This window comes from Oryctolagus cuniculus, chromosome 8 (genome assembly GCF_964237555.1).
Source record: "Oryctolagus cuniculus chromosome 8, mOryCun1.1, whole genome shotgun sequence".
Classification (NCBI taxonomy): domain Eukaryota; kingdom Metazoa; phylum Chordata; class Mammalia; order Lagomorpha; family Leporidae; genus Oryctolagus; species Oryctolagus cuniculus.
Window position 1 is genome coordinate 54,399,885 of NC_091439.1, and position 25,874 is coordinate 54,425,758.

At 52.5% G+C, this 25,874-nt stretch overlaps 1 protein-coding gene and 1 long non-coding RNA gene across 5 annotated transcripts; one reads left to right on the plus strand and one right to left on the minus strand.

Moving 5' to 3' along the window:
- Positions 1-466: 466 nt before the first annotated feature.
- On the plus strand, positions 467-25,128 carry PITX2 (paired like homeodomain 2). 4 transcript variants are annotated; one of them, XM_051820095.2, is made up of 4 exons: positions 467-728; positions 9,641-9,696; positions 21,103-21,308; positions 23,841-25,128. In XM_051820095.2, the coding sequence occupies exons 2-4, from the start codon at positions 9,651-9,653 to the stop codon at positions 24,402-24,404; spliced, it is 816 nt and encodes a 271-aa protein (XP_051676055.1). In that variant the 5' UTR covers positions 467-728; positions 9,641-9,650; the 3' UTR covers positions 24,405-25,128. The 4 variants fall into 4 exon arrangements, with proteins under 4 accessions (XP_051676055.1, XP_017202835.1, XP_069903847.1 ...); XM_017347346.3 differs by lacking the exon at positions 467-728 and adding an exon at positions 5,393-5,835; XM_070047746.1 differs by lacking the exon at positions 467-728 and adding an exon at positions 8,506-9,035.
- Positions 21,922-23,026, minus strand: LOC138843512 (uncharacterized). Its single transcript, XR_011378307.1, has 2 exons — positions 22,703-23,026; positions 21,922-22,556 (listed from the first exon to the last, which is right to left on the minus strand). It is a non-coding gene; the product is annotated as an uncharacterized lncRNA (long non-coding RNA).
- Positions 25,129-25,874: the final 746 nt, after the last annotated feature.

The window sequence follows — 25,874 nt, forward strand, 5'->3', positions numbered from 1 at the left end:
GAAGAGCAGCCAGGACTAGTACCGGTGCCCATATGGGATGCTGGCACTTCAAGCCAGGGCGTTAACCCGCTGCGCCACAGCACCGGCCCCTTTCCTGTCTACTTCTGCACATACTAAAGCAAAAACTCCAAAATGTAATCTGTGTTTAATGAATTGATCCTGAAATTATTCTTCTTTACTGTGGCTTTACCTGTTATCTAAGAATGCTGGGGCCCAGGGTCATCCAGCTTAGAATGACTCTCTCAGGGTATACATGGTTGAGCTGATTGCGGGATCCTGAAATCGAGGGCTGTGATTCCGGATGCAACCTATATCCCAATCTGTGGCATTAGTTCCTCTTGATTTATGAGTTGGGAAAGCATGTGGGTGGAGATGTTTCGGACACACTTATGCACATGTTCAAGCTGCCCTGGAAAAGAAAGAGCGAGACAGAGTGGTATCCGCGTTGAAATCAGGCAGGCATTTCAGATTTCAAGAGATGAGCTGCCAAGGGAACATCTGTGAAATCCGCTGAGTTTGAGGGCAGTCTGTTCGGGTCTTCCTATCTCGCAGCGCGTGCACGCAGGGGAGAGGGTGGAGCCTCCCATCCTCAAATCTGAAAAGATTGAGAGATTTCGGAGGGCCCAGCTGTGTCAAAGGTCAGAGGGATCAATACACAGGCCCTACCACGGAAACGAGGGGGAAAGGTTGAAATAGAAAACCTGCTACGGAGGCGAAGCCACTGAGAGGTAAGGGAGTTTCTGAATAATTAAAAAGTTCAGAAAAAGCAAACTCGGTTGCTATGGGGGAAGCCTGTGGGATGGGGAATAAAAAAAAAAATCAGTTGATGTGGTAATTAAGAATTTGGTGGGAGCCTAGGCAGGTCACCTCCTTCCTCAGATCAGAGCTCCATCAGAAATTCTTTCAAGTGTCCTTCTGCGTCGCCAAAGATGACAACAGCAAATCAATAAGTGCTTGAAATGAAAGGGAATGCTGGCTAGCCCCCAGGCTACAGATTTCCCGCCGCCAGCCTTTTCTGAACTCTTAGCGTGCCTTTGCACCGCCTCTCTTCAGAAGCGCTACCTTTTATTCCTATTCTCAGGACGAAGGTAAATGCTCAGTTAGCATATCCATTAAAAGTCGGTTCCGCTTCCAGCTCTCGCTTTGCGCGGACTGAGCGCTGCCGCAGCTCTCCAGCCAACCCGCGGGGCAGGAGAGAAGGGAACGTGGCCTGGCGGCCCGCGGGACCATGCACCTCGCGGGCTGACCCCGAGTCTCTCGGGGTTTAGCGTTTCTGGGTTAGAACTGTAAGATCCGTATCAGAGCAAAGGGCTTCAGCGACCGCGGCCGTCAGGGCGCTCCCCTTAATTTATTTACAAACAACACCCAAATCATTAACAATCTAGGGGGAAAGACCTCGTCCTGCGGTCCAGATCCTGGTCTATCCTTCCAATATACAATCCTCCCCTAAAATGCCGTGATTTAACAATCTTTCCAGCGTCCGGCAGGATCGGACGTTTTAATTAGGTAATTCATTAGTGAGTCAATACAGACATTTATATATTCTTTAGCTCAAGTGGTTAAGCACTAATTTCGAGATGATTATAAAACACCGGAATAGGCAACGCATAGTAATTTTAATTTATATGCAAATCAATCGTTCATCTTAAATGCCTTAAAAAAACAATTATTGTATTGTAGCATCGGAGACACAGATCAAACCCCCTGAATAGACAATTCGAAAAGAAGATCAGGATTGGGAAGAAAATTTAGAACAGCCAACAAATCAATAATGTTTGCAGCAGTTAAACATCGCCAGCCATTGGTATTTACATACTCGCTTGTTGTCAGATAAGGAGCTGGGCAAATTGCTTGCCAGGGTTGAGATCATAATCCAAAGTGAAGAAAGTAAATGGTAGCACGGAGCCCGTCACAGCAGGCTCTAGAATAAAACTGTACGTTTCCCCAATCCTGACTCCAGTGTGAGAGGGAGCTGCTGGAGGTCGCCCTATGTTTGTCCTTGGTTTTGTCCCACTCCGATCACAACTGTTTTGTCCTCTCCCGGCTTCTCAGTTTGATTCTTGCTCTAACAGTTTTGTCACTTGCTTCAAAATACTCTAGGGAGGAGTACAAGTCAAAACCTCATCACCAATTCTCTGCTCCCAGTTAGCCAGGACAGCTCTTGCTATGCTTGGTTTTTCTGGTCATGTTCAATTCTCTGTACCCCAGCACATTAAATAAATCAAATAATGGAAAAGTCAGAAGGAATGCCTGAAGGAACTGACCTAATGTACTGGTGTACTGGAAGGGTATTCTCTTGGAAAAGCAAAATTTTGGAGAGCGAGTTCAAGGAGGGGAAAAAAAATTAAAGATATTCAAGAACAGTGGGATTTACTAGAGATTACCGGGAGGGATCCATACTGGAGTTGTTTATGTAAAAGTGTAACATCCTTGAAATTCACAGATACGTAAGTCAGTGTCTCCCACCCCACCCCACCCCAGCCCCCCTTCCCAGCCCAGGCGATCTGGCCCTTAAGGAGCTGGTACCTTTGATGCTACAATCTTGTTTACATCTGCAGCGCAGGGAATTGCTTGCTTTGCTTGGACGCTCCCTCCACCCCCTTCTAATTGGAAGTAGTAATCGGAATCTAAATACAATCGCCACGGCCCACTCTTCCATTACCGCCACGACGAGGGAAAAGCCTGAAATCCACGTCTTAAATCAGCTCGGTGGTGTGCAGCCCCCCAGCACCCTGTCTCTGCGTTGCATGCCTAATGTTTTCCCTGGTGAATCTGGGCATTAATTAGTTGTTTAATAGGAGTATGACTAAAAATGTAAAAGAAGGATTAGGAGCGTGAAACGTATGTCCAGCTCCTTCCACACACTCGAGGAGGGAATGAGAATCATTCTGGATCTTCTATTTCTCCAGGAGCCATTTGCATTTCCCACCAGCTGCTCACTTCAGCTGCACTGGCGCTGGGCGAGGCGAGGACCCAAAAGCTCAGCGCGGTGTCTGCTGCAGCCGGGACTGGGGTTAACCAGGCCCGGTCGGGCCAGACTCCAGACAGAAGGGGGGCAAGGGGAACGTGAGCTTCCCGGAGACCCTCCGTCTCAGCCCTGGTCTGCAGACCTCGGAATCCTGCAAGGGGGCGGGGAAGGGGGGAGGGGAGCTGCACGCGCACAGCCGCGCGTCTCTCGCCAGCGCAGCGACCGTCCCAGTCCCCAGGTCTCTCGGCGCGTCTCGGAGTCTTCCTGTCTTTGGTCCTCTCTCTTCCTACTTCTCCGTGAGATCCCGCATCCTCGCCACCAACTGCAGACGAGGCTGTTGTACTAGGAGCACTTCTTAATCTCTATAAAATGAAAGGGGGGGAGGGGGCACATTAACCCATTACCCAGGGGGTGGGGAGGCAGCAAAAATCGTTGATAGGCAGAGATGAAAATGTCTTTCTCGAACTATGTTTTCCGGGCTGCAATGACTGGAGCTCAGTAGTAGGACTGGTCGTCGAAATCCGATTTTTTTTTTGGGGGGGGGGGCCGCTGGGGAGGATTTCAAAAACCAGAAATAAAAATTATCAGAGACAGAGAGGAAATAAAAATTAAAAACAGCTCGTGGACGTTTTCCCCTCCTTTCTCTCCCCGTGAGCACACTGCTTTAGGTTTCCACGGGGGGGGGGGACAGTTTTGAGTGTTCATGGATGTTCCAAGGAGGTGAGGAATGGCTTAAAATGTAGATCCCTCCACGGTTTTCTTCGTGGCTGAAGAGACTAACCATTTCCATAAAATGAGTCCATCTGTCGACTGTTAGCTATTTCAAAGTGAAGGGATTTAGCACTCAAAACAAATTGAGCGAGTTTGTTTGCCTGTTTTTACTGCTAACTCAAATGAATTCAAAACACGGAGTAATTCAAGAAAACACATAACATGTTTCAGACAACCCCCAAATACAGAGAAAGCCTAGCACCTGTGTGGTGACCCAAGGCTGATTTTGAACAGCAAGCTCCTTCAATGGTGCATACCTATGTTAAGTCTCGCAAATATTCCGGGCGAGTCACCCTATTTTCCTAAAATTGCGTGCATCGCTATACTGATTTAGGAAGAGCGAGTCAACTTCCAGGGGGAATTGTATTCTCCACTGAGGACCCACGAAGAGGTCTCTTTAATAGTGGGCCCAACTGAGTTTTTAGTCCTAACCGAGGCCCCCACCCCACCCCACCCCCAACCCGGGCTGTTCTCTGACACCTCTCGAAAACACACATTAACTGGACGTCCTTGGCGTTGAGGGAACTCTGTCCCATCTGCCTCGCAGAAACCTTCGCACCTGGTCCTCCAAAGCACATTGTATTTATAGCTCTTCCACCCAAATGCGGGACACAGCCAAAATATCCTGCTCGCTACCAAAATACGCGGCTTGCTCCAGTCGCGAGCCCGCAAAACCAGAGTTCAGAAGTAGGGCATACTTGGCGCGTGAGAATGGCCCCGCTAACTTCACACACTCTTGGCTTTGAGGAGCAAATGTGGACTGGAGGGAAGCTTCGTCCCCTTCCCCCACCTCCATCCCTTGCAATTTAATACCATCCTCGCCAGGAACCTTAACCTCGTCATTTTAAAAAATGAGATATCCGTGACCCAGGGTGAACTTGTTGAGTGTAGACACAGCAGAGGAAACTCTAGACGCTACGAGCGTCCGAGCCTTGTCCAGCGCAATCCCTTCGTGACCACTGCCTGGTCAGACCTTGGCCGTGCCCACTTGCGACCGCAGAGCGCCTGGTCCCACCCGCCTAGACCTCGGGCGCGGTGTGCTGGCCGCGCTGGGCCGAGCATGCTGGCCTTCGCCCGCTGCCTGGTCTGGCTCTACCGTCCTGGGTCGTGGCCCGCCCGCCTCTCCGCCTCGCACTGCACATCTTTCCAGATTTCTACTCACCCCGACTCTGTCCACCCCCACTGCCGCCCTCCTTCAGCCCCTCACTTCCCCTCCCTCCCAGGGCCTTCCCGGCTGTGACCTCTTCCCTCCCCCATGCGGGCCTGGGGAGAGGTCGCACACTCACTCTCACCCCCACACTCCGCTCGCCTCGCCCCAAACAACTCCGTGCACACCCTGTCCTTTGTTCCATTTCCTGGGCCACTTGTCCCTGTCCCCTCGTCCCACCCCGCCCTGATCTGCTCCCAGGAGTAAGATCCCGACTCCCGGCGGCCTGGGGCTCCCCACTCTGATTTCTTAGGGCTCCCAGTTTGGCGCGGATTCCTTTCTCTCCCCCTCCACCCCGTCCTCTCTTTCTGTCCTCCTTTCCACGGTGCTCCCGCGTGCTCCTGCGGCACAGTCGGCTCCTGTCTAAGCGCCCCACCGGGGCTGCCTCTCCGACTCGCGACTCCGGGGCCGGCGGCCGTGCGCGGCCCTCCCCTGCCTCGCCTCTCGGCGCCCCTGCGCGCTCCCCCCGCGCTCGCCCTAGCGCTGTGCTCGCTCCTGGATCGCACGCCGCGCAGCCGGGCTCGGCCGCCCGCCCGCGCGCCACTGTGCAGTGGAGTTTGGTGGAATCTCTGCTGACGTCACGTCACTCCCCACACGGAGTCGGAGCCGAGGGAAAGAGAGAGGGATGAGAGGGAGGGAGGGGAGAGCGAGTGCGAGACCGAGCGAGAAAGCCGGAGAGGAGCAGAAAGAAACTGCCAGTGACGGCTAGACTTCGGAGGCCCCCCGCGCACTCGTGGACTCTCTTGGCACGCACTTGGCACCCTCGGGAGCCCCGCCGTCCTCCCGGGCCCGGCTGGTGGGCGCTGGCGGTGCAGCCCGAGCCTCGGCTTGCTGGAAGCCGCCTGGGAAGCGGTGGGACGCGGAGGCAGCAGCGCGCTCCCGGTAGCTGGTAAGTGGAGGCCATCTCTCTCCCGTAGGGATGTGAGATAATGCGAGTCTGGAAATTTGTTCCACTTCGGAGAATCTTCATCGTAGGTGATTTGTGGCTCTCGGGGCTGAGTTTCCCCCACCCCAAAGTAACGCAGTTGGCAAGCAGACCTTGCAAAGCCCTGGTCCTTTCGGGCCCCAGTCGCAGACACTGGCAGTCTACGCGGTGCTGAAGTCGAGTGGGAAGCCAGACCACCGCTGGCATTGAAAACGAGGTACCTTCCCGGAAATCTCAGTGCCAGCACGGCAGGGACGAATCTTCAGGCTGAGGATTAGCATGCTCCAGATAAAGGGCCGGGGACGAAGTTTCAGCTACTGGAAGATTAGCCCCTTTCCCATTATTACCCACTGGAAACAGAGATTCCATCTTAACTGGCAGTTAGCGACCTCTTAGGCCCTAGCGAATTACCTGGGAGTCAGGCCTGGATGCCAAGCTCACACAATTACTGCGGATTATAAATCCTTTAAATTGATCACCGGTCAACTCCAGTCTTGCACTTCAGGAGATACATTTTAAATGGATGCAGGGGAGAGGGCTGTTTTTCAACCGGCGACTAAGAGAAAATTGCAACTCTAAACCTGAGAAATCCGTTCCTCCGTTCACTTGAACGTAATCATCTTTCTCTCCTAGGCAATTCAGAAAGCAAACTATAGTAGGGTGGTTTGACTATCTTTACTCTTTTTGTGCGAAAATTATGTACTACTCAGGTAAACTGAATGCAGAAAAACTTTTACTATTACGAATTAAAATAACAGAAATCCACACGCGAAAATATTTTTCTGAAAAATTAATTTGCTCTAGAGGGATTTCCTTGCATGCCTTTTAGACCATTAATCAGAATTAAAGATGCTTTAGACACAGGACCTATCATTCCAGGGGGATAATCCAGCCAAAAATCCAAATACCAATCATGGTAAAGAAACAAAACACAAAAGCAAAACAAACTGAGGGATTCTGCTGATGCAACATAAAATAAGCATGAAAGGTTCCAATAATCAAACTTTCCCTAAAAATCCAATAGCTGCTTTCATTTATGGAATGCATTGCTTTACCTCAGCAAAACTACACTCGAATGATTCAGGTGCTTTGTTCCTTAAGTTGAGCATGTTTGTCTTCAAATGTTCCTGCAGCATCTCCAGTAATTGGTTTAAAAGAACACTTACACATGGTAAAATACAGACTGCATTAAGCTGTATTTTATTTTTCTTAAACGATTACCCACTACAAATTAATTTACTGGCTAATCGCACCAATTGACTTTATTTAAAACATATGTTCTCATGCTGTTTATTTTTAAACTTTCCATTAAGGATTTTGCTACGGGGCAGCAACGTACATGGCAGGAGAGAAATGGGAAAGGGTTTGGAATTATTAGAACGATATATTTTCCTGCAATTTCAGTCTTGTGGCAATCTCCAGAAAACTATTTTGTAAGCAAATTGTTTTGTGTCTTCAGGCTTGCCTGCCTGCCTTGCCAGTGCGGTTCCTGGTACTCCATTAGCTGTGTAGTGCTTTTGAGTGTGGTCACAATCTAAAACTCAAGTTGGCCAAAATGAGATCGCTTGGCTTATACATTCCAGCCAGGACAGAAACTTCTGGGGTGAGAACAACCTCTCGTCAGGAAAAGTCCCACGTCTCAATTTGTGAGGTTAGCCATCGAAGTCAGCCCCAAAACCTGGCAGCCACATTTGTCATCACACAGGACTTGTCTTAGCAGGGCAAGTTTCAGGATCTCAGGCAGGAATTGAGGGTCCCTTTTTAAAAACTGAACTTCCCCACTTACTTAGACTAAATCTGTCTAGTAGGCCTGGTCATTATAAGAAACACAAAATGCAGGTCTAGGGGCCCATTGAGACTGCAAAATAAATTCCGAAATCACAGGGGCATGTTGGCATGAGCAAAGAAACACGCCTTGACCTTCTTTGCCAGTCCTTGGAGCACAGCCGTGTGAGTTTCTGAAATTTTGTTTTGTGTGGCTTTGTTTGGTCTTCAGTACTGAAGCCTGTAGGGACAGCATGCAGGGGAGAATGTGTAATAATTGACTGACTTTATACTCAGCGACCCTTTATCTTCTGTATATTTCTGTCTTTAAAAATTAAAATAAAATAAAATAAAAACCTAGTTGCAGTTACCATCTGCAATGCGCTGGCTACTGGCTAATAATGCAGCCAGTTCAGACATACCAAAAAAAAAAAAAAAAGATTATCGAAATGATGATGACATGCAAATTTCCTCTGAAATTATCATAAGTAAACATTTGAAGTCTGGACTAATAAAATCCCATCTGTGTTACTTCATATCGAGTTAGTAGAAAGCTGTGATAATGAATTTTGTAATATCTCACGAACAGACATCTCAATCAGGGACTAATCCTGTGATTTTACTGCAGAATCACTAAATCTGGAGTCGCCAAACTGCTACTTCTGGGCCCACGGGCCCACAAGGATCGGCAGAGTCCCTGCCCGCGTCCTCGCGGGCGGTGGAGAGACCGCCTGGCAGTCCCCACCCTAGGGCCTCCACACCACCGCGCCCCTCCTCTAGACTTCGCGACCTTGGCCCGAGGCTGGGGGCCGGGCAGCGGAAGCTGAGAAGCCGGGGCAGTGCGTCTCAGGGCAGAGCCAGGCCCTCAGCGCCCTGCCCCGCCTCTGCCCCTGCACCACCCCGGCAACGCCTGCTCCCACCCCCAGTCCTGGGCGCGCGCGAAGTGGACCCTCGGGTCGCCGCCGCACCCACCCTGGTTAGCGTAGAGAGGGCCCGATGCCGAGCTCCGAAAAGATCTGCGGAGCCCAGGACTTATTTTCTTGTGTTTTTAAAGCAACCGCCTCTCTTCTCCCCACCCCCTACCCCCACCACCGCCAGCGGATCGAGCCCCGCGCCACCCACCATTCCAGCTTCGCCTGTGGCGGAGAAGGGGGCGCGCGCTGAACACTGGGTTCGCTGCGTTGTGGTTGGAAATTTGAAAACGATTTACTCGCGCGGGAGGGAAGGGGGGAGAGACCTGGGAGAGCAGTCCTCCACCCCCACCCTGAGGTCCTTCTCGCTCCTTCTCGGGCGGGCAGGAAGCCCTCCGCGAACGCTTGCCTCGCTCTCCTAAGTCTCGCCCCGTCTAGTCCGGCTGCTCTGCGATCTTAAATCATACTTTAGCGTAAATAAATGGCCGGGTGAGTATCTCCAGGGGAAAGTGTGGCTAAATATGGAAAAGTGAGAGACCCGAAGTTGGTACCCTCTGAAGACCCTAGGCTAAGAGCCCCTTACTTGCAGAATTCCCGAAAACCGAGGAAAAATGACGCCCAGGATTGGGGCACTTTGTCTCGGGGCGTGCTTTCACTGTTTTCCGACCGCCAACTGACGGACCGACCCCCGTGCTGGATGGTGGCCTGTGCACACATGTCCCCAAAGAAAAGAGTCCGCCTCGAACTGTGTATGGGCTGAAGTGGCCCTCGTGCTCCGACGCGCTCCCGCGTGGTGCCACGTCTTCCCAGAATTCGCTGGTTCCCGGGCCTCGAGCCCGCGGGCCTATTGGCTGCAACTCTGGAGTCAGAGACCCCTTCCAGGTACATATTCAGAGGTCCTGGGCCTCAGACCCAAGCGGAGGTGGTGCTGGACAACCAGAGGCTGTCACTCCGAGAAACACGCCTGCAACCTCGTACCCAGTAGGCGCCTAATAGCTAGTGTAGACGTGGACCGCTCCAGAGGTCGCGCCTCAGAGCCCTGTGCGCCCGTCGGCCGCCGCCGCTCACAACTCTCCCTCTCTTCTGGTTTGCAGATAGCGGGGAATGGAGACCAACTGCCGCAAACTGGTGTCCGCGTGTGTGCAACTAGGTAAGAGCCCGCTTCTCCTGGCCGGGTCACCGGGCAGGCGACGGCGCCACGCAAGGGCGGCGAGGGGGCACCGACCCTTTGGCAAGGCCCGGGGATGATCGCCGAGGGGCCAACCCGGGCAGGAAAGCCATCAGGACCTGGACGCCCGCGGCCTCTCCGCGTCCGGGGGCGGTGGACCAGGTGGCAGCGGTGTCCGGCGCGCCCAAGGCCCTGATGCCCTCCTCCCAGCTGCAGGCGCCGGCAGCCGGCAGGCGCGCAGACTCCGCAGCCCAGCGCGGGGCTGCCACAGGTTCCAGGGTATGGAAGTGCCGCTAGCCCTTTCCTCTAACTGGGTCTTTGCTCTTTGTCCCTTTCTTCTCCGTCCTGCCTCGTCCACCACCCCCACCCCCAACCCTGTCCCCGGCTCCTTTCGGCCTCTCTCCCGGGCGTCCTTCTCCACCGCACGTGGGGCGGGCGCGGGCGCGGCCCAGGCGTGCAGCCCGCGGCCATTGAATGCCTCTTCTCCAAAGACTCCGAAATCCAAAAGGTCGAGTTCACAGACTCTCCCGAGAGCCGCAAAGAGGCAGCCAGCAGCAAGCTCTTCCCGCGGCAGCATCCCGGCGCCAATGGTAAGGCCGGGGAGGGAAGCTCAGGCCGCGCGCTGGGCAGCCGCCCCCGAGACTCTGGGCCTCAGGGGAAGCGCACGCAGACGAGGCCGCCAGCTTCCGCGCGCCTTCGGCTTGAACTTGGACGCCTGGCCTCTGGGTGGGACGGGAAGCAGCCGTCCCGGGGACAGTAATTCCTTTCCCCCAAATTATATTGCACTCCTGAGACCCAGCGCCTCTCCCTCTGGCTCTCTCCCTGTGGTCTGGTCCCCGGCGCACGCCCCAGCCTACCTCTTGCGCCTCCAGCCGGCATACAAAAGTGGTCCAACAGCGACCTCTGTCGCTCACCGTGGCCCACTGCGCGCAGTACCACCGGGGTCCTCCCGGACCCTTGGGCTCTCAGCCCTACGCCCCACCCAGCCTTGCGGTGCGTAGTTGTGCTGGCGGGAGGCGAGCCCTGGAGAGTTGTTTTGGCGAAGGTGCGCCTCTGCGGGTTGAGGGCGCCGAGAGGGTGGAGGAGGGGGAGGGGCGGTGGTGCTGACGCTAGGGTGGAATGGAGTGTGCTCCCCTGTTGACGCGAACCTGTGCCTGTTGTGCTGCTGCTCGCCAGGTCTCGGGTTGTGCCGGCGTCGTTGCTTGATTGGCTGTTTTCACCTTGGACGAATCGGGGCCATTGCTGTAAAAAGCCTGCAGGCTTGTATAAAAAGTTAAAGCATCCCCAACCCACTGTGTGGGCCTTTGGTGGATTGACACTTGTGCTTTAGTGGGGTGTGTGTGTTGGGGGTGGGGTGTGTGTGTGTGTGTGTGTGTGTGCGCTCGCGCGCGCGTAAGAGATGGAGGTGGGGTGGGGCGAGGGAAGCCTTTCTTTGGGAATACGTGAAAAACTCCAACGCGCCGTTTCTCTTCGGGGTTTCCAGGTTCCCTCCTAAGTAAGTGCCTAGCCTTAGGAGGTTGTTGACCTTTGATAGCTGAGGAGATAACGCCCCCCACAGCCTTCGGGCCCCTAACCCCCTCCTTCCGGATTAAAGTGCAAGGATACAGCTGTACCGGCTATCGGAGGGCGGCGGTTTGCTCCCCCATCCTCCGCCCAGTACACAAACTGCGTTACTAAAAAGAAAAACAAAGGCCCCGAATTCTGGCTTTCCCGTGAATCCGAGAGAAAAAAGTCGTTTGTTGATCGAAAATGGCTAAAGCGACGTGGAGGCTCACCGCCCGCGGGTCGTCCTGCTGGGCCGGTTAAACGCTCACTTGTCTGGGATTAACCCCGTGGAGTTAACTGGGGGCAAAGCAGAGATAACGTCGGGTGATTTCTGTCATTAAGATTGCGTTAAATTCTTCTTCTGTTTGATAATCGGTCGTAAAAATAAATTATTAGACTGGAGAATGTTTGAGATATGGTTAAAAATCAAGAGTAGCGAAGACTCCCGGGGAGAACGCTTGGGACGGGCTCGGCCCGAGCTCCTGGTGGCCGAGGGCAGCTCCCCTAGTATGGCTTCGCACGGGGCGGGCCCAGGCTGCTGCTGCTCCCCGATCTGGGAGCCGGGGAGAGGCGAGGGGCCCCCTCCCCGCACCGGACAGTCGGAGCACAGGAGGCCGCCCCCGAGAGCTCGGCGGGGGCATGGGGAGAAGCCCAGGGTAGAATGGAGGCAGCCTAGGTGGGCAGGAAGGAAGCGGCCGCGAGGAGTCCTGTCCCCGCCGGTCACGCTGGGCGTTCGCTTTGCATGAGTAGCCAAGACCGGACGGAAGAAGCGATTGTCTGCAGTACCTCCAGGCCCGCATTATTTTCGTGCGCGCGAGCGGCTCGTTCCCCCTGTGCTGACAACACCTTTTCTCTATCTTGTGAACCAGAGAGAAAAACGGGTGTCCAGGCCAGCTTAACGCCGCGGGTTAAGAGGCGGGCGCTGGGATGGGAAGAAATGCTGAAGATCTTGGTCTTACTGGCTTTGGGAGAGCTGGCAGACTAGTCGCACGGGAGGGCAAAGCTGTAGCACTCAGAGGGGAGCTGGCCAGAACACCCTTTGCTGACTACCGGTTAATTCAGGGACCCTGTAACCCTTTGACCGTGGCCTGGTTTTAAGGCAAAACGGTTTATCTGCTGTGGGTCCCCATCCCCCCCCCCAATTTTTCTTTGCTTGTAACAACGAAAATGCTTACAAGAGGTGCTGTGTTTGGAGAAATGATAGTGATGTTGTATTATCCATGGATACGGAATAGTGATGTCCTATTATTGACACTCTCCTACCCTTCCCCCTTGCCCCCAAACGACCTTGTCCTTTTTAAAGGCCAAAAATCAGTAGAAGAGGACCGTGTCTGCTCCCCTACTCAGCCGAGTCCCCTTCCCCTTCCGACTCACTAGGCGGACCCTCCTCCCTACCACCACCCCTAGGCTGGCACAAACCCCTACATGGGAGGGAGCTTGGGGCGACGATGGAGAGAGGGTTTTCAGAGGAATGGCGAGCGGAGAGAGAAGAAAAGTTAGCAAGCTAAGTGACTACACCCAGGAAACAAGGCATTAAGCGCCCAGAACAGAGGCCCAGCGCTCTTCTTGCTCTAGGAGTCCAGCAAGGATTCTCAATTTTTGTGGAATTAAAAAAAAAAAAAAAAAGGCCTTGACCCTCCCCTATCTGTGACTCTAAAAGTTGGGGGCGGCGCCTCTGGGTTCAGGGCTGAAAGCGGACAGTGCAGTAGCCCCTTAGACCCCGCGGCCTGGCCCTGCATCCTGGCAGGGGTCTCTGGTACTCCGGTACCCGGCCCGGCCTCCCCCAGCAACGCCACTCCCTGGAAATCACTTTAACAAAATGCCGAGTGACAGTGTTCAACTCCCATCTCAGGGGTGCGCTGGCTGGCCCTCACTGGGAGCACCTTGTCACCTTCCGAGGACCCGGGTTAACTCCAGCCTCCTCGGCGTCCGCAGCCACCACCCTCCCCACAGTCATTCGATCTGCAAATGTTTGCCAAGCACATAGTACGTGGACTCCTAATGTAACCCCCCCCCCCAAAGCAAATAATGAAGCTACTTTAAAGCTAACACAGATACCAGCGACATCAGCACCGTCTCTAGCAAAATGCAAAATGGTGGTGCGCGGGCACGGCTCTCCTGGCCCTGAACCCTTGAGGGTGGCCAGAAAGAAGGTGATGGCTAAGAGAGCAGAGGGCTCTGACATTGGCCAGGAGCAAAGGGCATGCGTTTGGCAAAAGGGCCAGGATGCTGGAGGGAAAAAAAGAGGGGAGTTGAGTAAAGAAAGTTGTCCATTTTCTGTTCTCCAACCCCACCCTCCCCTCACCGCCATCACACCTGCAGTTTACCGGCTGAAGCTACCTGTAGGCTTCGCACGCTCTCCCCAGCAGGCGAGATTGTACCCGTGGTTCAAAGGGGGTCATTCCCTCGGAGCCCGCCCGCCAAGGCGGTCTCTATCGGTCCCGCTCCTCTCTACCGACACGCCGCTGCGTGCGCAAAGTTTCCTAGGGCTGCGCGGGCTGCTGTTTCACGCCGCCGGCTGTTAATACATGCAGCAGTGGTTAGAGCGACTCGGGGGAAAAGGAAATGTATAACGAAAGCTTATTCGTGAGCAGGAATATACTAATGGAACAATCTGATGTCTTCTTAATCCTATGTAAAAAGCTTTGTCGTCTTCCTAATATTGACTGAATGGGTAATTAATGGCTCTTCATCTAGGCGAATACCCAATAATCCAAGAGAGGCAAAAGACAACAAGCCCAAGGTAGAAGACAAAAGGCCCAACTGCAGTCGCATCCCCACCCCCAGGCTCTCCCACTGGGAAAGTTTTCTCCCGCAGCAGTGAAAGAAGTGGAAGAATGTGGCCAACCATTTCAGAGCTAGACTTAACCACAGCACCTGGCCACTCAGCTCCAGTCTCCATTTTTCCCTCCTTCTGCTCTGATGTTCTCCCTAACACTTCTAGGATGCCTCCTCTCACCCCTCCACTGGGATCCTCACCAGCACCTTTCCCCCTAAGACTCACATCTTTCACTTGGGGAAATGAATGAATAACAGGGAGCACATGAGATCCCCCCCAAGGCTCAGCCACAGATCCCTGATCCAAGAGGAGTCTCCTTTCTTTCACCATCCAATGCACAGAGTCCATGAGGACTTGGGCTGGTTGGGAGGGGGACATTAACGGAAAGACTGAGAGCGTGGGTGAAAGAGTGACCACAAGCGATGGAGTCAACTTCTTTGTGAGGATTTGACACGAAGAGTGCCCAAGATTCTCCAAGCATGTTTTTAACAGGCTGACATTTTAATTTAAACCTTTAGAAGTAATATATTACCTGGGTTACTACAATGAGGTGGGTTCCCTTTTTTTTTTCTTTTTGTCAGCTGACAGCTTTTAAAATATTATTTCGCTAGGGAAATAAAAGCTTCATCTCAGATTATAGGTGGGTATTTTTGGATTTATGTGATTTATGGTCACCATGACAACTAATGCTGAATGTTAGCTACCAGCATGTCTGGGAGAGAGAAAACAGAAAGAAAGAAGAGCAAGAGAAGTAGAAAAGGGAGATGTACATGAGCTGGAGAGAAGAAAAGGAGAAAGAGAGCAGTAATTTTATCCAACTGTTGGTTTTCTTTTTTTTTTTTTTTTTTTAGTGACTTCAGTTATCCCATTGCCACTTTCTTCCCTTTGAGCTTGGATATCTATGTTTATCTGTGCGTGTGTGAATGGTGTGTGTGTCCCTCTTTCCATGTTTGCACTACACCGTTCTCTCTTACTTAGTTACATGAATAGTTGCTTTTCAGAGATTAAATGAACACTTCGATGAGCGCCTAGTAAATCTGCAGGGCCCCCCCCCCCGCCCCGCGCAAATGAGAGCAGGCATTAAGGACTTGCTGCTTTAGCGATTCTAGTCCTTCTCGCTTTCTCTTCCTATACTTCCCAGTGCCCTTGGATGATCCCTCCCCCAACCAGTGATGCCAAACCTCCAGAGTTTGAGTGAGCAGAGCTTATGGGACAGAAACATGGGCACCATTTGCAAAGATCAGTGTATCTACAGACTTCCGATTTTGAAAAGATCCACCCCTTTAACAAACCAGCACTTTTAAAAATTCCATTTGGGGAATGGGAAAAAATCAGCCACAGCAACGTTTTGGACGTCTGGGACGGTTTTGTGGCTATGGGGACCATTTTCCAGCTTGGTTTGCCGTGCAAAGAAAAGCCAGGCAGTGGAAAGAGGGGAGGAAGGGCTACTGCTGGGCAGGGTGCAAGGTCTCCACCTGACCTCTGAGCTTTACACACACACACACACACACAAACTCACTCACTCACGCTCACGTCCAACACGTGACTGGGAGCTGAGTCCGGGGCGGTCTTCGTCCTTGAGCTGGCCTGGGCCTGGGAGGACACCTGCCCCTCCATGGCAGCTCAGGGAGACCTCTAATTGAGCCATCTTCTGGATGAACTCAGAGGACAGATTCTTTCCAAAAGTGGGGATCGCTTGGTTGGGTCCCAGCCCAGAGCCAGTTTAACATTGCAACCTAACCCAGCGCTCCCCGCGATGGCCAGAGGCACTTTGCAACTAACACTAAAGAGTGTGAAATTAAATAAGACTTTAAGGCTGGTCATAGGTGGCAAATATGAGCTAAAACCTGACCCCACGTCATGCACATTTCCTTCCTGGAGGGTCTTTCTTTGAAAGAACAACCTATTAAAGCCAATTGAGACTACACACCATGTCTCCTAGACTCAAAACCTCAACACTGGGCTTCCTTTCCTTGGCCACGTAGACCGAGGAGCACAGACCACACTCATCTAGTCCCGGCTGGAGTGAAAGTTTCCCAGGTGCAGTCTCCGTGCTTTTTAGAACCAACCCAGAAGAATCCAGCCGGAGGTCATAGAAGCGCTGTATTCAAAAAATGCATACACTTTCTTGACTTCCAACCTCTTTCCTCACCTCTGCCACCCCTACTTGTGCTCAGATCTTGTGTAGATTAAATCTCCCAAATTGCCTGGCACCGTAACAGAATTTTCATTTACAAGCGTGTCTTGGTCTCCCTAACCTAGGCTTCACATGGGTGTTCTCCTGCCAACCTCCAGGGTCCTCACTTGGAGCTGGGCAAGAAGGTAAAGTGATGATGAGATTAGGAAAAGGTGGAAACTCTGGCTGGAAAAAATGCAAAGAAAATCCTCATTTTGAGTCAGCTGTTTAGAGAGCTGGGGGGATAGGTAAAGAGATTGGGAATCCATATATTCGGCTGTATATAGTTTTTACTTTAACCAGCATTCTCTAGCTGTTTTGTCTCTGTTTTTCTCTAGATTTCAATGGATCCATACAATTTAAGATTCCTTATTAGTTTGGGCTTCTAGGCTGCCGGCAGATTAGCAGCACTTCCAACATTACCCATACTTTGGCATCATGAGGAGCTGTCACTTACTCTTGGGTTTTTCACCCACTTTGGAGGCTGGGTGTGTATCATACATGTGTATTTGCCATGGGGAAAGCTCCATCAGTCAGGCAGAACCGCCAGAATTTAAATCAAAATGAGAGATGGGCTTAGAAATCTACATGGCTCTGCCGCGTTTCTCAGCTTTCCAGAGTAAAGACTCAAAAAAACACCCCAAGCTTCCATAATAGCCTTGCAGTTCCAGGTTTCAGTCTTGAAGAAACCAGGAAAGTGGTCTGGTCACTACAGATGGGAATTTTTATCCTTGATGTGATGGCGTCTCCTGAAATGAAGCTTTAAGGGGCACAGTATTGTGGGCACTTACAGCTATGGCTGAGGTTTAAAAGAAGAAACTAGAATATGATTAGTAAACACTTTGGGCAGAAAAGAGCTGAATTCGTATTGACTTAGTTATAGGTCATCCATCGGCTGGCAGTGCAATGGGAGGAAATATTTACTTTACACATATACTTTATGATCTTGGGGGAATTAGAGGAAATTCAATAAGAAAAACGGCTAGAAACATTTAAAACCCTTATTTAAAAGACTTAAGCAAATTAGAGTCTTATCAGATTAAAAACCACTACAAATCTAAGTGCATTGTCTTCCGTGAAATGCTGTGGGGTCTGGAAGAGAGATTCTCTGCCAAATCTCAGGGATAAAATGCGTCATTTAAGCGCCAGATAATGAGCAGAATGTAAATTAATTTAACCTTCTTTACCAATAGGCTGCTGGTGTAATATGTATAATTTAGTGATAAGATTTCAGGACCTAATATAGCTGGATGTATCAGCCTCGGCTAATGCAGACCTGTCACATAGGGACGTGCTCTGCTCTGAGCAGGTGTGTATGGGGGTGGGGGGTGGGGAATGGAGTAAAGTGGAATAAAAGGTTAAACCCAGAAACACCAATTTAAACTTTATGAGGAAGAAAGTTCTATTAGTTAATTTCTTCTTAAAGTGACTAGATGTTGGTGGTCAGCAAGTGAAAAACCATTCTCATTTGGTTCCTCAGACTGCTCTCAAGTGTACCTAAACTGGGAAAGGAATTGTGGATAGGATTTTGGGGGAGCAGGGCGGAGGGGCAGGGGAAGGGGACATGTAGGTTGTAAACATATTTGGAATCTGCTTCACCCTTGCAAACTAAGTAAGTTTCCCAATCTTGAGAGCAAGGACAAGGATGGAGTTTTCTGCAGATACCTCGTACTGCTGTTGCAAATCATTGACTGTAATGTCAAACAAATAACACAGTCAGGGATGATAACACTAACTCCACAATACAGCGATCACCAATGCCGAAACCCAGAGATTAGCCTGTGCTCTCCCCGCGGACCTCAGCTGGAGGACAAAAGGTCTTTCAAAAATTATTTCAAATACCTTTGGCTTTCTTTCATTTCTTTGGAAATTAAATTTCCGTGAGAATCGGGCTGTAGTGAGCCAACGTCCCCCAAGGTGATTTGTTGTTGTTGTTGTTTCATGTAAATGAATAAGGCTTTGCTTTTCCTAGCTGAGTGCTCCACTAAGCTTTTCCCTGTAGCCCACACCCTACGGCTTCTGCCTGCTTGGACTTTTAACGATTCAAGACAGCCTTGAGCTCCCCAGGAAAAGAAAATGACTGTTAAAAATTATCCTTGAAATTGGTTATTTGGCAACATTCTTAATTGTATGGAAATTCATTAAAGCATATTTTATATATAATTAGCTCAAGGTTGTTGATTCTGCAGGCTTTATGGATTTGAATCTGATTGATAATAAAGTAAACAAGAGAGTCAAATTTAAAGCGTGGCTCTCCCGGGTTAGGACGAGCTTAATACAGTGTACAAGGAATTTGAAAGATCTAGGATATGTGTCTTAATCAACGTTAAGTAGAATGGATAAGCTTTCAGCATTTTGAAAACGCTGGGTTAGGGTTTCCATTCTATTGTGTGTTTTCTGTCTGGGGACTAATAAGCATTACAGAAGACGTGATCTGAAGCGACTTTTATTCTTGTATAAATCCAGACTGAACCACCAAACAGTTGTTCGTTTAAAGTCAAGGTAATTTTCTTTTGACGGGTCCATTTGCTTCTCGATTTCTAATTTATTAGCCTGCCTTTTTAGGGCTCTGTCTTCTTCGCAATTAAACTAAAACTTTTTTCAGACCAGCGCAGCATTCACTTGACAGACTGTTTGGAAAATTTAAATCGGAGAGGTGATTTGATTTTTTTTTTAATTTTCTAGTTTTAAGTAGCAGCTCTCCTTTCTATATGGGGGAGAGGGAGGGAGCTCTCAATTGGAAATGGATGAAGGGAGACACAAAGGGGGTGGTGGTGGTGGTGGCTTGTTGACTCCTGTACCTTTCAGCCCTCGATCTTTCCGCTCCCTTCTTCCTAGCCCGTTAATCCTAGCCTCATCTCTGCATCTCCCTGTCCGAACTAAAAGTCGGATCACCTTTGGTCGGGCGGGAGTAGAATTCCCGAGAGCTTGCCCGTGTAGACCCGGTGGGCACCACGAGCGATTAGTCCGGCCCCTCTCTGCTGATAGGCGCAGATGGGACAGTCCCTCCGGCGCGGCTCTGGGCCTGCTGATTGGTGCGAAGCCACGTCAGTCGGGCCCGGCGAAGGGTCTGGGAGGAGGTGGAGGCGGAGAGGGCTGGGGAGGGCCGCGACCGAGTGACGTCTCGGCACCAGGAAGCCCGCCTCTGGTTTTAAGATGTTAGGCCCACAGGGAAGCGTGGAGCCGCAGATGTGGTCCGTCGCTCGCCCGGGTGCCTGGAGCTGAGCTGCGGCGGGGCAGGGCTCCAGCTCGACGCCGAGGGGGTGTGCGTGTGCGCCCTGCGGAGGGTGCGCTCCGAGGCCCGCGACGCCGCCGCCGCCGCCGCCGGCGCGGGGAATCTAATATCAGCTACCTGTCCCTGTCACTCTTGACACTTCGCCGTCAGGGCTGCGCGCGGGGGGCGGGCAGAGCGCGACCGGCGTTAGCTTTCCTTATTGGAGGGGTACGTGGGGGAGGGAGGGTGGGGAGAAGGGGGTCTCGACCCACTCGCCTTTCGCTTCGGAGCTTGGAAGCCGGCTCCCTAAGGACGCTGAGAGCGCTGCCCTCCCGGCCACATCCCCATGTCTCCGTTCGCCCGCTGACTTTCGGCCGCCGGACTTTTTCGCCGGAGCCTTCCGGAGGAGACGGGGGCGGCTTGGCTCAAGGACTCGGCGGGGGTTGCGTCCCCTGGCTCTGCCCGCGGCCGCCACCGCCGGGAAACTCCGCGCCTAAAGCGCGACCCAGAGCGGGCAGCGGCGGCCACGGGGGCTCGGCGGGGCGGCAGCCCAGGACTCGGCAGGGCTGCGCGCTGCCTCGTCCATGAACTGCATGAAAGGCCCGCTGCACTTGGAGCACCGAGCAGCGGGGACCAAGCTGTCGGCCGCCTCCTCATCTTCCTCCTGTCACCATCCCCCTCCGACAGCCATGGCTTCGGTCCTGGCTCCTGGTCAGCCCCGCTCCCTGGACGCCTCCAAGCACAGGCTGGAGGTGCACACCATCTCCGACACCTCCAGCCCCGAGGCCGCAGGTAAGGCGCCGCGCCGCCCCGCGGACACTCCGGCTCAGCCGCCCGGCGCCGCCCGGCCCGTCTCGCCCCCGAGGAAGTCGGGCCCCTCCTGGGGTAGGCGTGGCGGGAGTGGTCGTTCCGCTCGTCCTCCGCAGAACTTCCGGGAGCTCGGGTTCTGCCGACCCCGCGTGCGTTCCGTCCGCCCGCGATCGGCCTGGCGCGAGTGGGCGCGAGCGGCGCCAGCAGTTCTGCCTCCCTCTCAGTTCCCACCCTCGCCTCCCTTCTATTTCCTGGGTCACAACTGCCCAGCATCGCGATCGGAGCACGCTCAGAGGCCGCCCCGCTTCTGCCACTGCTCTCGGCTCAGCTTGCTGATCTGGGGAGCTCCGCTCGTTAGAAAAGTATTTGGAAAACTACTTGGAAATGCCGTCCGCACAGAGGCATTTTTCTTTTCCCTCTTCTTCTTCTTTTTTTAATCTAAGGAACTGGCGAGTTTGGGGGAATCCCAAACATCTACTTTTCCCAGCCTTCCCAAACCACAGCGAAATCTGAGCTTTCAACGAGGGGGGTCTGTAGCGCGTGTGCGTGTCCCGGGAGATTTGGTGTGTGCTCAGAGGTATATAAATACACTTGAAAGCGCAGGCCGTAAAAATGAACGTGCCGCCGCAGAGCGATAAACATGTAAATAAAACGTGCGGCGCTGGGGGAGGGGAGAGACGGGGCGCACACACCCACTCTTCCTTCTGCGCGCCCCGCAGGCGCCGCGCTCCGCGGCCTGGGCTGGCGCGCGCGCGCTCGGGCCGCTCTGCCCGCTCTGCCGGAGGCGCCGGCGCTGGGGCCGGCTGGGGTTGGTGGGTTTCAGGTGGGCGTGCTGATGGGAACCTTGGTGTGTTTCATTTTCAGAGAAAGACAAGAGCCAGCAGGGGAAGAATGAGGACGTGGGCGCCGAGGACCCGTCCAAGAAGAAGCGGCAACGGCGGCAGAGAACTCACTTTACCAGCCAGCAGCTGCAGGAGCTGGAGGCCACTTTCCAGAGGAACCGCTACCCGGACATGTCCACGCGCGAGGAAATCGCCGTGTGGACCAACCTTACAGAAGCCCGAGTCCGGGTAGGAGGCACCACGGAGCCTGGGAGGGCTGGCGGGAGGTCGTTGTGGAGGTGCAGGCCGTGTAGACCAAGGAGTGCTTGTGGAAGGCAGCGCCGCCCGGGAGCAGCCTTGCCAAGGCAGAAGGCCTCGCGGCGGCCGGGATGACGAAGTGGCGGCTCCCCCTTCTGAGGCCGAGCTGGCAGCCTGGCGCAGGCGGCCGGAGCAGCCCCAGCTCGGCGCCCCGCGCTCCCGCGAGCTCCGAAACTGGGCCGCACCGGCATTCCTCCGCAGAGGGCATTGTGTTCTCGGCTTGCAGTCGCCAGACGATCGCTAATAAAATCCCTCCCAGGCCGGGAGCCTCCAACAGGCTCCGACCTGTGCGTTTTTAACAAGGAAAACCCACCAGAGACGCCCTAGGGTTACCCCTCCCTGCAAACTTTAGCGCCCAACCTGGCGCAACTCAGGAAGTCCAGGGCTTCTTGATTTCGCGCTCCTTCCATGCTTTTTGGGTCCCCCCCACCCCAGACATTTAGGTCTCTCCTATACCGTATTCGCTGGTTTTGTGATCTCTGGAAGCAAAGTTTCAGTACACAACTATTCTGCTGGTTATGTAGAAAGGAAAAGGAGAAAAAAAGACTTTTCGGTTTGGTTTATTTATCTTCTCTCAAGAGTTGAACTCTTTGGAGACTGATATGTGCACCCCCTCCTCCTAACAATAATAAGTTTTATAAAAAGCGCTTACCTTAACTTTGTAGCAAATCTGTACTTTATGGATTGGCAAAAAAAAAAAAAACTTAAATAAATGACCCCGTAGTAACATCCTAGTTTATGTTCGTCGGTGGAAAATTCCAAATTTGTTTGGATTCTGGAAGTGGAAAACAGAACAAAGCAGCATCCAGAGGTGTTGCTGTTTAAAAATAAAAGCTCTCTCGGTGGAAAAACGAAGCCCCCAGTTAGAGCAAGAGAAGCAAAAAGGAAAAAAAAGAAGAAAAGAAAAAAATAGGCAACAACGATGATGAATAAAGAAGGAAATGTGTTTCCAAAGCAGAAAGAACTGCCTCTGAGCGGCGTTTGCGCAGAGTTATGAGGCTATGCTGGTGGATAAAAGAGCCAGACTGAAGATGGAGATGGTTTTAGTTTAACCGCCCAGAGCCAGCGCGGGGGCCAGGGCCGTGTGGCTTTTCGCAAGGTCAGTCTTTCATTCGCTTCCCGAGCATCGGAGGCACGGGCCTTGCACGTACTCTTCTGCCGGGGCAAAGTTTAGACAGCCTAGGATGGAGATGGCAAGTGATTAAAATAAAGATACAATCCGTGGGCTTTCTGAAATCCTTCAGAAAAGCCCTTCCACCCCACCAGAATTTCTGCAGCCCTCCCCCCTCCCCCCCACTCCGCACCCCCCGCCGCCCACCCCTCACCCCTTTCCTGCAGTCGGCACGCTGGGCTCTGGCTCCCTCCAGCTGCCTCCTTCCAGCGCGGCTGCTCATCCAGCCAAGTGGGAGTGAGGCGTGCTTTTTATAGCAGTCGGGTGCAAAGAGGAAGGGGGATAAAAAGGAAATCGAGAATGAAAGGAAAAAAGGGGGAAAAAAAAAAGCGGATTAGGCGGCTGGGCCCGGCGGAGATGTGTAATGTGAAACATCACCGGTGTCAGCTCGAGAGATCTCGGGCCAGGCCCCGCTCCAATACACAAAAGCCGCCGTCTGGGGAGACCGGCGGGCCGTTGTGGATTGAGAGCAGGGTTGTGGCGGGGCCACCGGACGCGGGTGGGGGCTTGGCTGGCCCGGGCGGCCGCTTACGGAGCCAAACCACGGGCCCGGGCCCTTTCGGAACATCGCCAGGCGCGACGGCCTGGCCTGAGGTGGGCGGAGGGGGATGAGGAAGGTAGCAGTGGACCGATCAGTCCGGGGCTCCCGGGGCTCTACATTCCAAGCTCGTGGAGTTTAAGGAGGAGGTGATCTTTTTGCTTTTTATTTGGTTGTTTTTCTAGACGAGCCAGGGTGTCGAAGCCAGACCCCTGTCCAAGGAGCACACTGCGGGGGGGGGGGGGGGGCGGCAGTGGCGGTCCAGAAGGGGAGGGAAGAGCTGTTGTGTGGGGGAGAGAGAGAGAGAGAGAGAAAGAGAGAGAGAGGTCTTCTGGTGGTCCTCCCAGCCCCTTGTTCTCATCGCTGAGTCTGTGGCTTTGGAGTGGAAGCGAGTTTGTAAGGTAGCCGGTGAAGAGCTGGGCGGAAAGCCGGCCGTTCCTCGTTTATTTTGCAAAGTGTTTTTGGACACGAAGCAGGGTCTGGGTGAGTGATCAAGCGGCCCGCAGGCCGCCGGGCGTCCGACTGGGGTTTGTGGCGCAGCTCAGAGCCCAGGCTCACAGGCCAGAACCGGCCCCGCCTGTCGCGCCCGGCGGAGGCGCAGGGCTGGCGAGCGAGGGCTGGCCGGGGCAGCTTGGGTGGGGGGGCGGCGCAGAGAAGCAGGGCAGCGCCTCAGGGTCACGGGGGTGCGCGATCCAGGTTTGACTAATCGGCGCTGTGGCATCTGTTTTGCTCCCTTGCCCCCCACCGCCCCCAGGTTTGGTTCAAGAATCGCCGGGCCAAGTGGAGAAAGAGGGAGCGCAACCAGCAGGCCGAGCTGTGCAAGAATGGCTTTGGGCCGCAGTTCAACGGGCTGATGCAGCCCTATGACGACATGTACCCGGGCTATTCCTACAACAACTGGGCCGCCAAGGGCCTCACGTCGGCCTCGCTGTCCACCAAGAGTTTCCCTTTCTTCAACTCTATGAATGTCAACCCCCTGTCGTCTCAGAGCATGTTCTCCCCGCCCAACTCCATCTCGTCCATGAGTATGTCGTCCAGCATGGTGCCCTCGGCCGTGACGGGAGTCCCGGGCTCCAGCCTCAACAGCCTGAACAACTTGAACAACCTGAGCAGCCCGTCGCTGAATTCCGCGGTGCCCACGCCCGCCTGTCCTTACGCGCCGCCGACTCCTCCGTACGTGTACAGGGACACGTGTAACTCGAGCCTGGCCAGCCTGAGACTGAAAGCTAAGCAGCACTCCAGCTTCGGCTACGCCAGCGTGCAAAACCCAGCGTCCAACCTGAGCGCCTGCCAGTACGCGGTGGATCGGCCCGTGTGAGCCGAGCCCGCAGCGCCGGGATGCTAGGACCGCGCGCCGCGCGCTGACGACTCAGCCCGTGAAAGACTGGGAATTACGCTAGAAGGCCGTGGGCACTAAAGAAAGGGAGCGCAAGAGAAGATATAATGAGAAAAGGAAACCACTGAATTAGAGAGAGAGGGGGAGAGAGAGCGCTCCTTTGATTTCAAAGGAATGTCCTCACTGTCTGCTATCTTTGACTACAAGTATTTCCAACAGTTGCAAGGACACACACACACACACACAAACAAGTATCTGACTGGATATGACATTTTAACATAACTATAAGCTTGTTATTTTTTAAGTTTAGCATTGTTAACATTAAAATGACTGAAAGGATGTATATATATCGAAATGTCAAATTAATTTTATAAAAGCAGTTGTTAGTAATATCACAACAGTGTTTTTAAAGGTTAGGCTTTAAAATAAAGCATGTTATACCGAAGCGATTAGGATTTTTCGCTTGCGAGCAAGGGAATGTATATACTAAATGCCACACTGTATGTTTCTAACATATTATTATTATAAAAAATGTGTGAATATCAGTTTTAGAATAGTTTCTCTGGTGGATGCAATGATGTTTCTGAAACTGCTATGTACAACCTACCCTGTGTATAACATTTCGTACAATATTATTGTTTTACTTTTCAGCAAATATGAAAAAAATGTGTTTTATTTCATGGGAGTAAAATATACTGCATACAAATCGGTCTGGATTCTTTCTGCTCTCCTCTGTCACCTGGACAGGGCGTCTCAGCCACTGCCTCCTAAACAAACCAGTTCCCACTGCCTGCCCAGTTAAACAGACAAGGCAGCAGCACTTATTTAAATGTGATAGAAATAAATTATAGCCATTCATCAAAAAGCTAACCAAAAAAGGGCACTGGTGAGGGGGGGAGGGGATTCAAAGTCTGGTCTTGTCTTTCAGATTTTTCTTTGGCTTAAACCCAGAGGATTCCTTTATTGCTAGCAAATAACATAAGAGAGAAAAAAGGAGAAATATTGAGAAAATACTGCCGGCTTCGAATGACTCTCAAGTTTACTCCTTTAGGGGGGAAGCCTGCCCCTCCAGAAGTTGTTCTGGAGACATACATGAGCAGGTATAAATGTACAGTTTATATACATTCCTCTCACAAGGAGTCCATCTATCATAAATTTACAAGGGAACACCTCCAGTTCAAAATATTTAGGCCTCCGCGTTTATCTTTTGGACTTAAGTAGAGAGATCCTTCATGTTCTATTGCATTGCTATTTCCAAATCCTTTGGAGACATTAAAAGAAACAAAGACCATTTCTAATAACCACAGCCCTTCAGTTTCTCAAAGAGCCCAGGGGTTGAGAGGTTAGAGTGGAGCTTCCTGAGTCTTGTCCAGCAATATGTAGTTGAGGCAAAGGTCATGCTCCCTGTGTTTCGTTTTAAATAATATTGACCCATTAATTCTAAACCTGCTT

Coding starts and splice junctions, on each gene's coding strand:
- PITX2 (XM_017347345.3), top strand. CDS start 20,013: ATGAACTGCATGAAAGGCCCGCTGCACTTGGAGCACCGAGCAGCGGGG. Junction 20,221..21,102: donor CTCCAGCCCCGAGGCCGCAG/GTAAGGCGCCGC, acceptor TTTCATTTTCAG/AGAAAGACAAGAGCCAGCAG. Junction 21,309..23,840: donor TTACAGAAGCCCGAGTCCGG/GTAGGAGGCACC, acceptor CACCGCCCCCAG/GTTTGGTTCAAGAATCGCCG.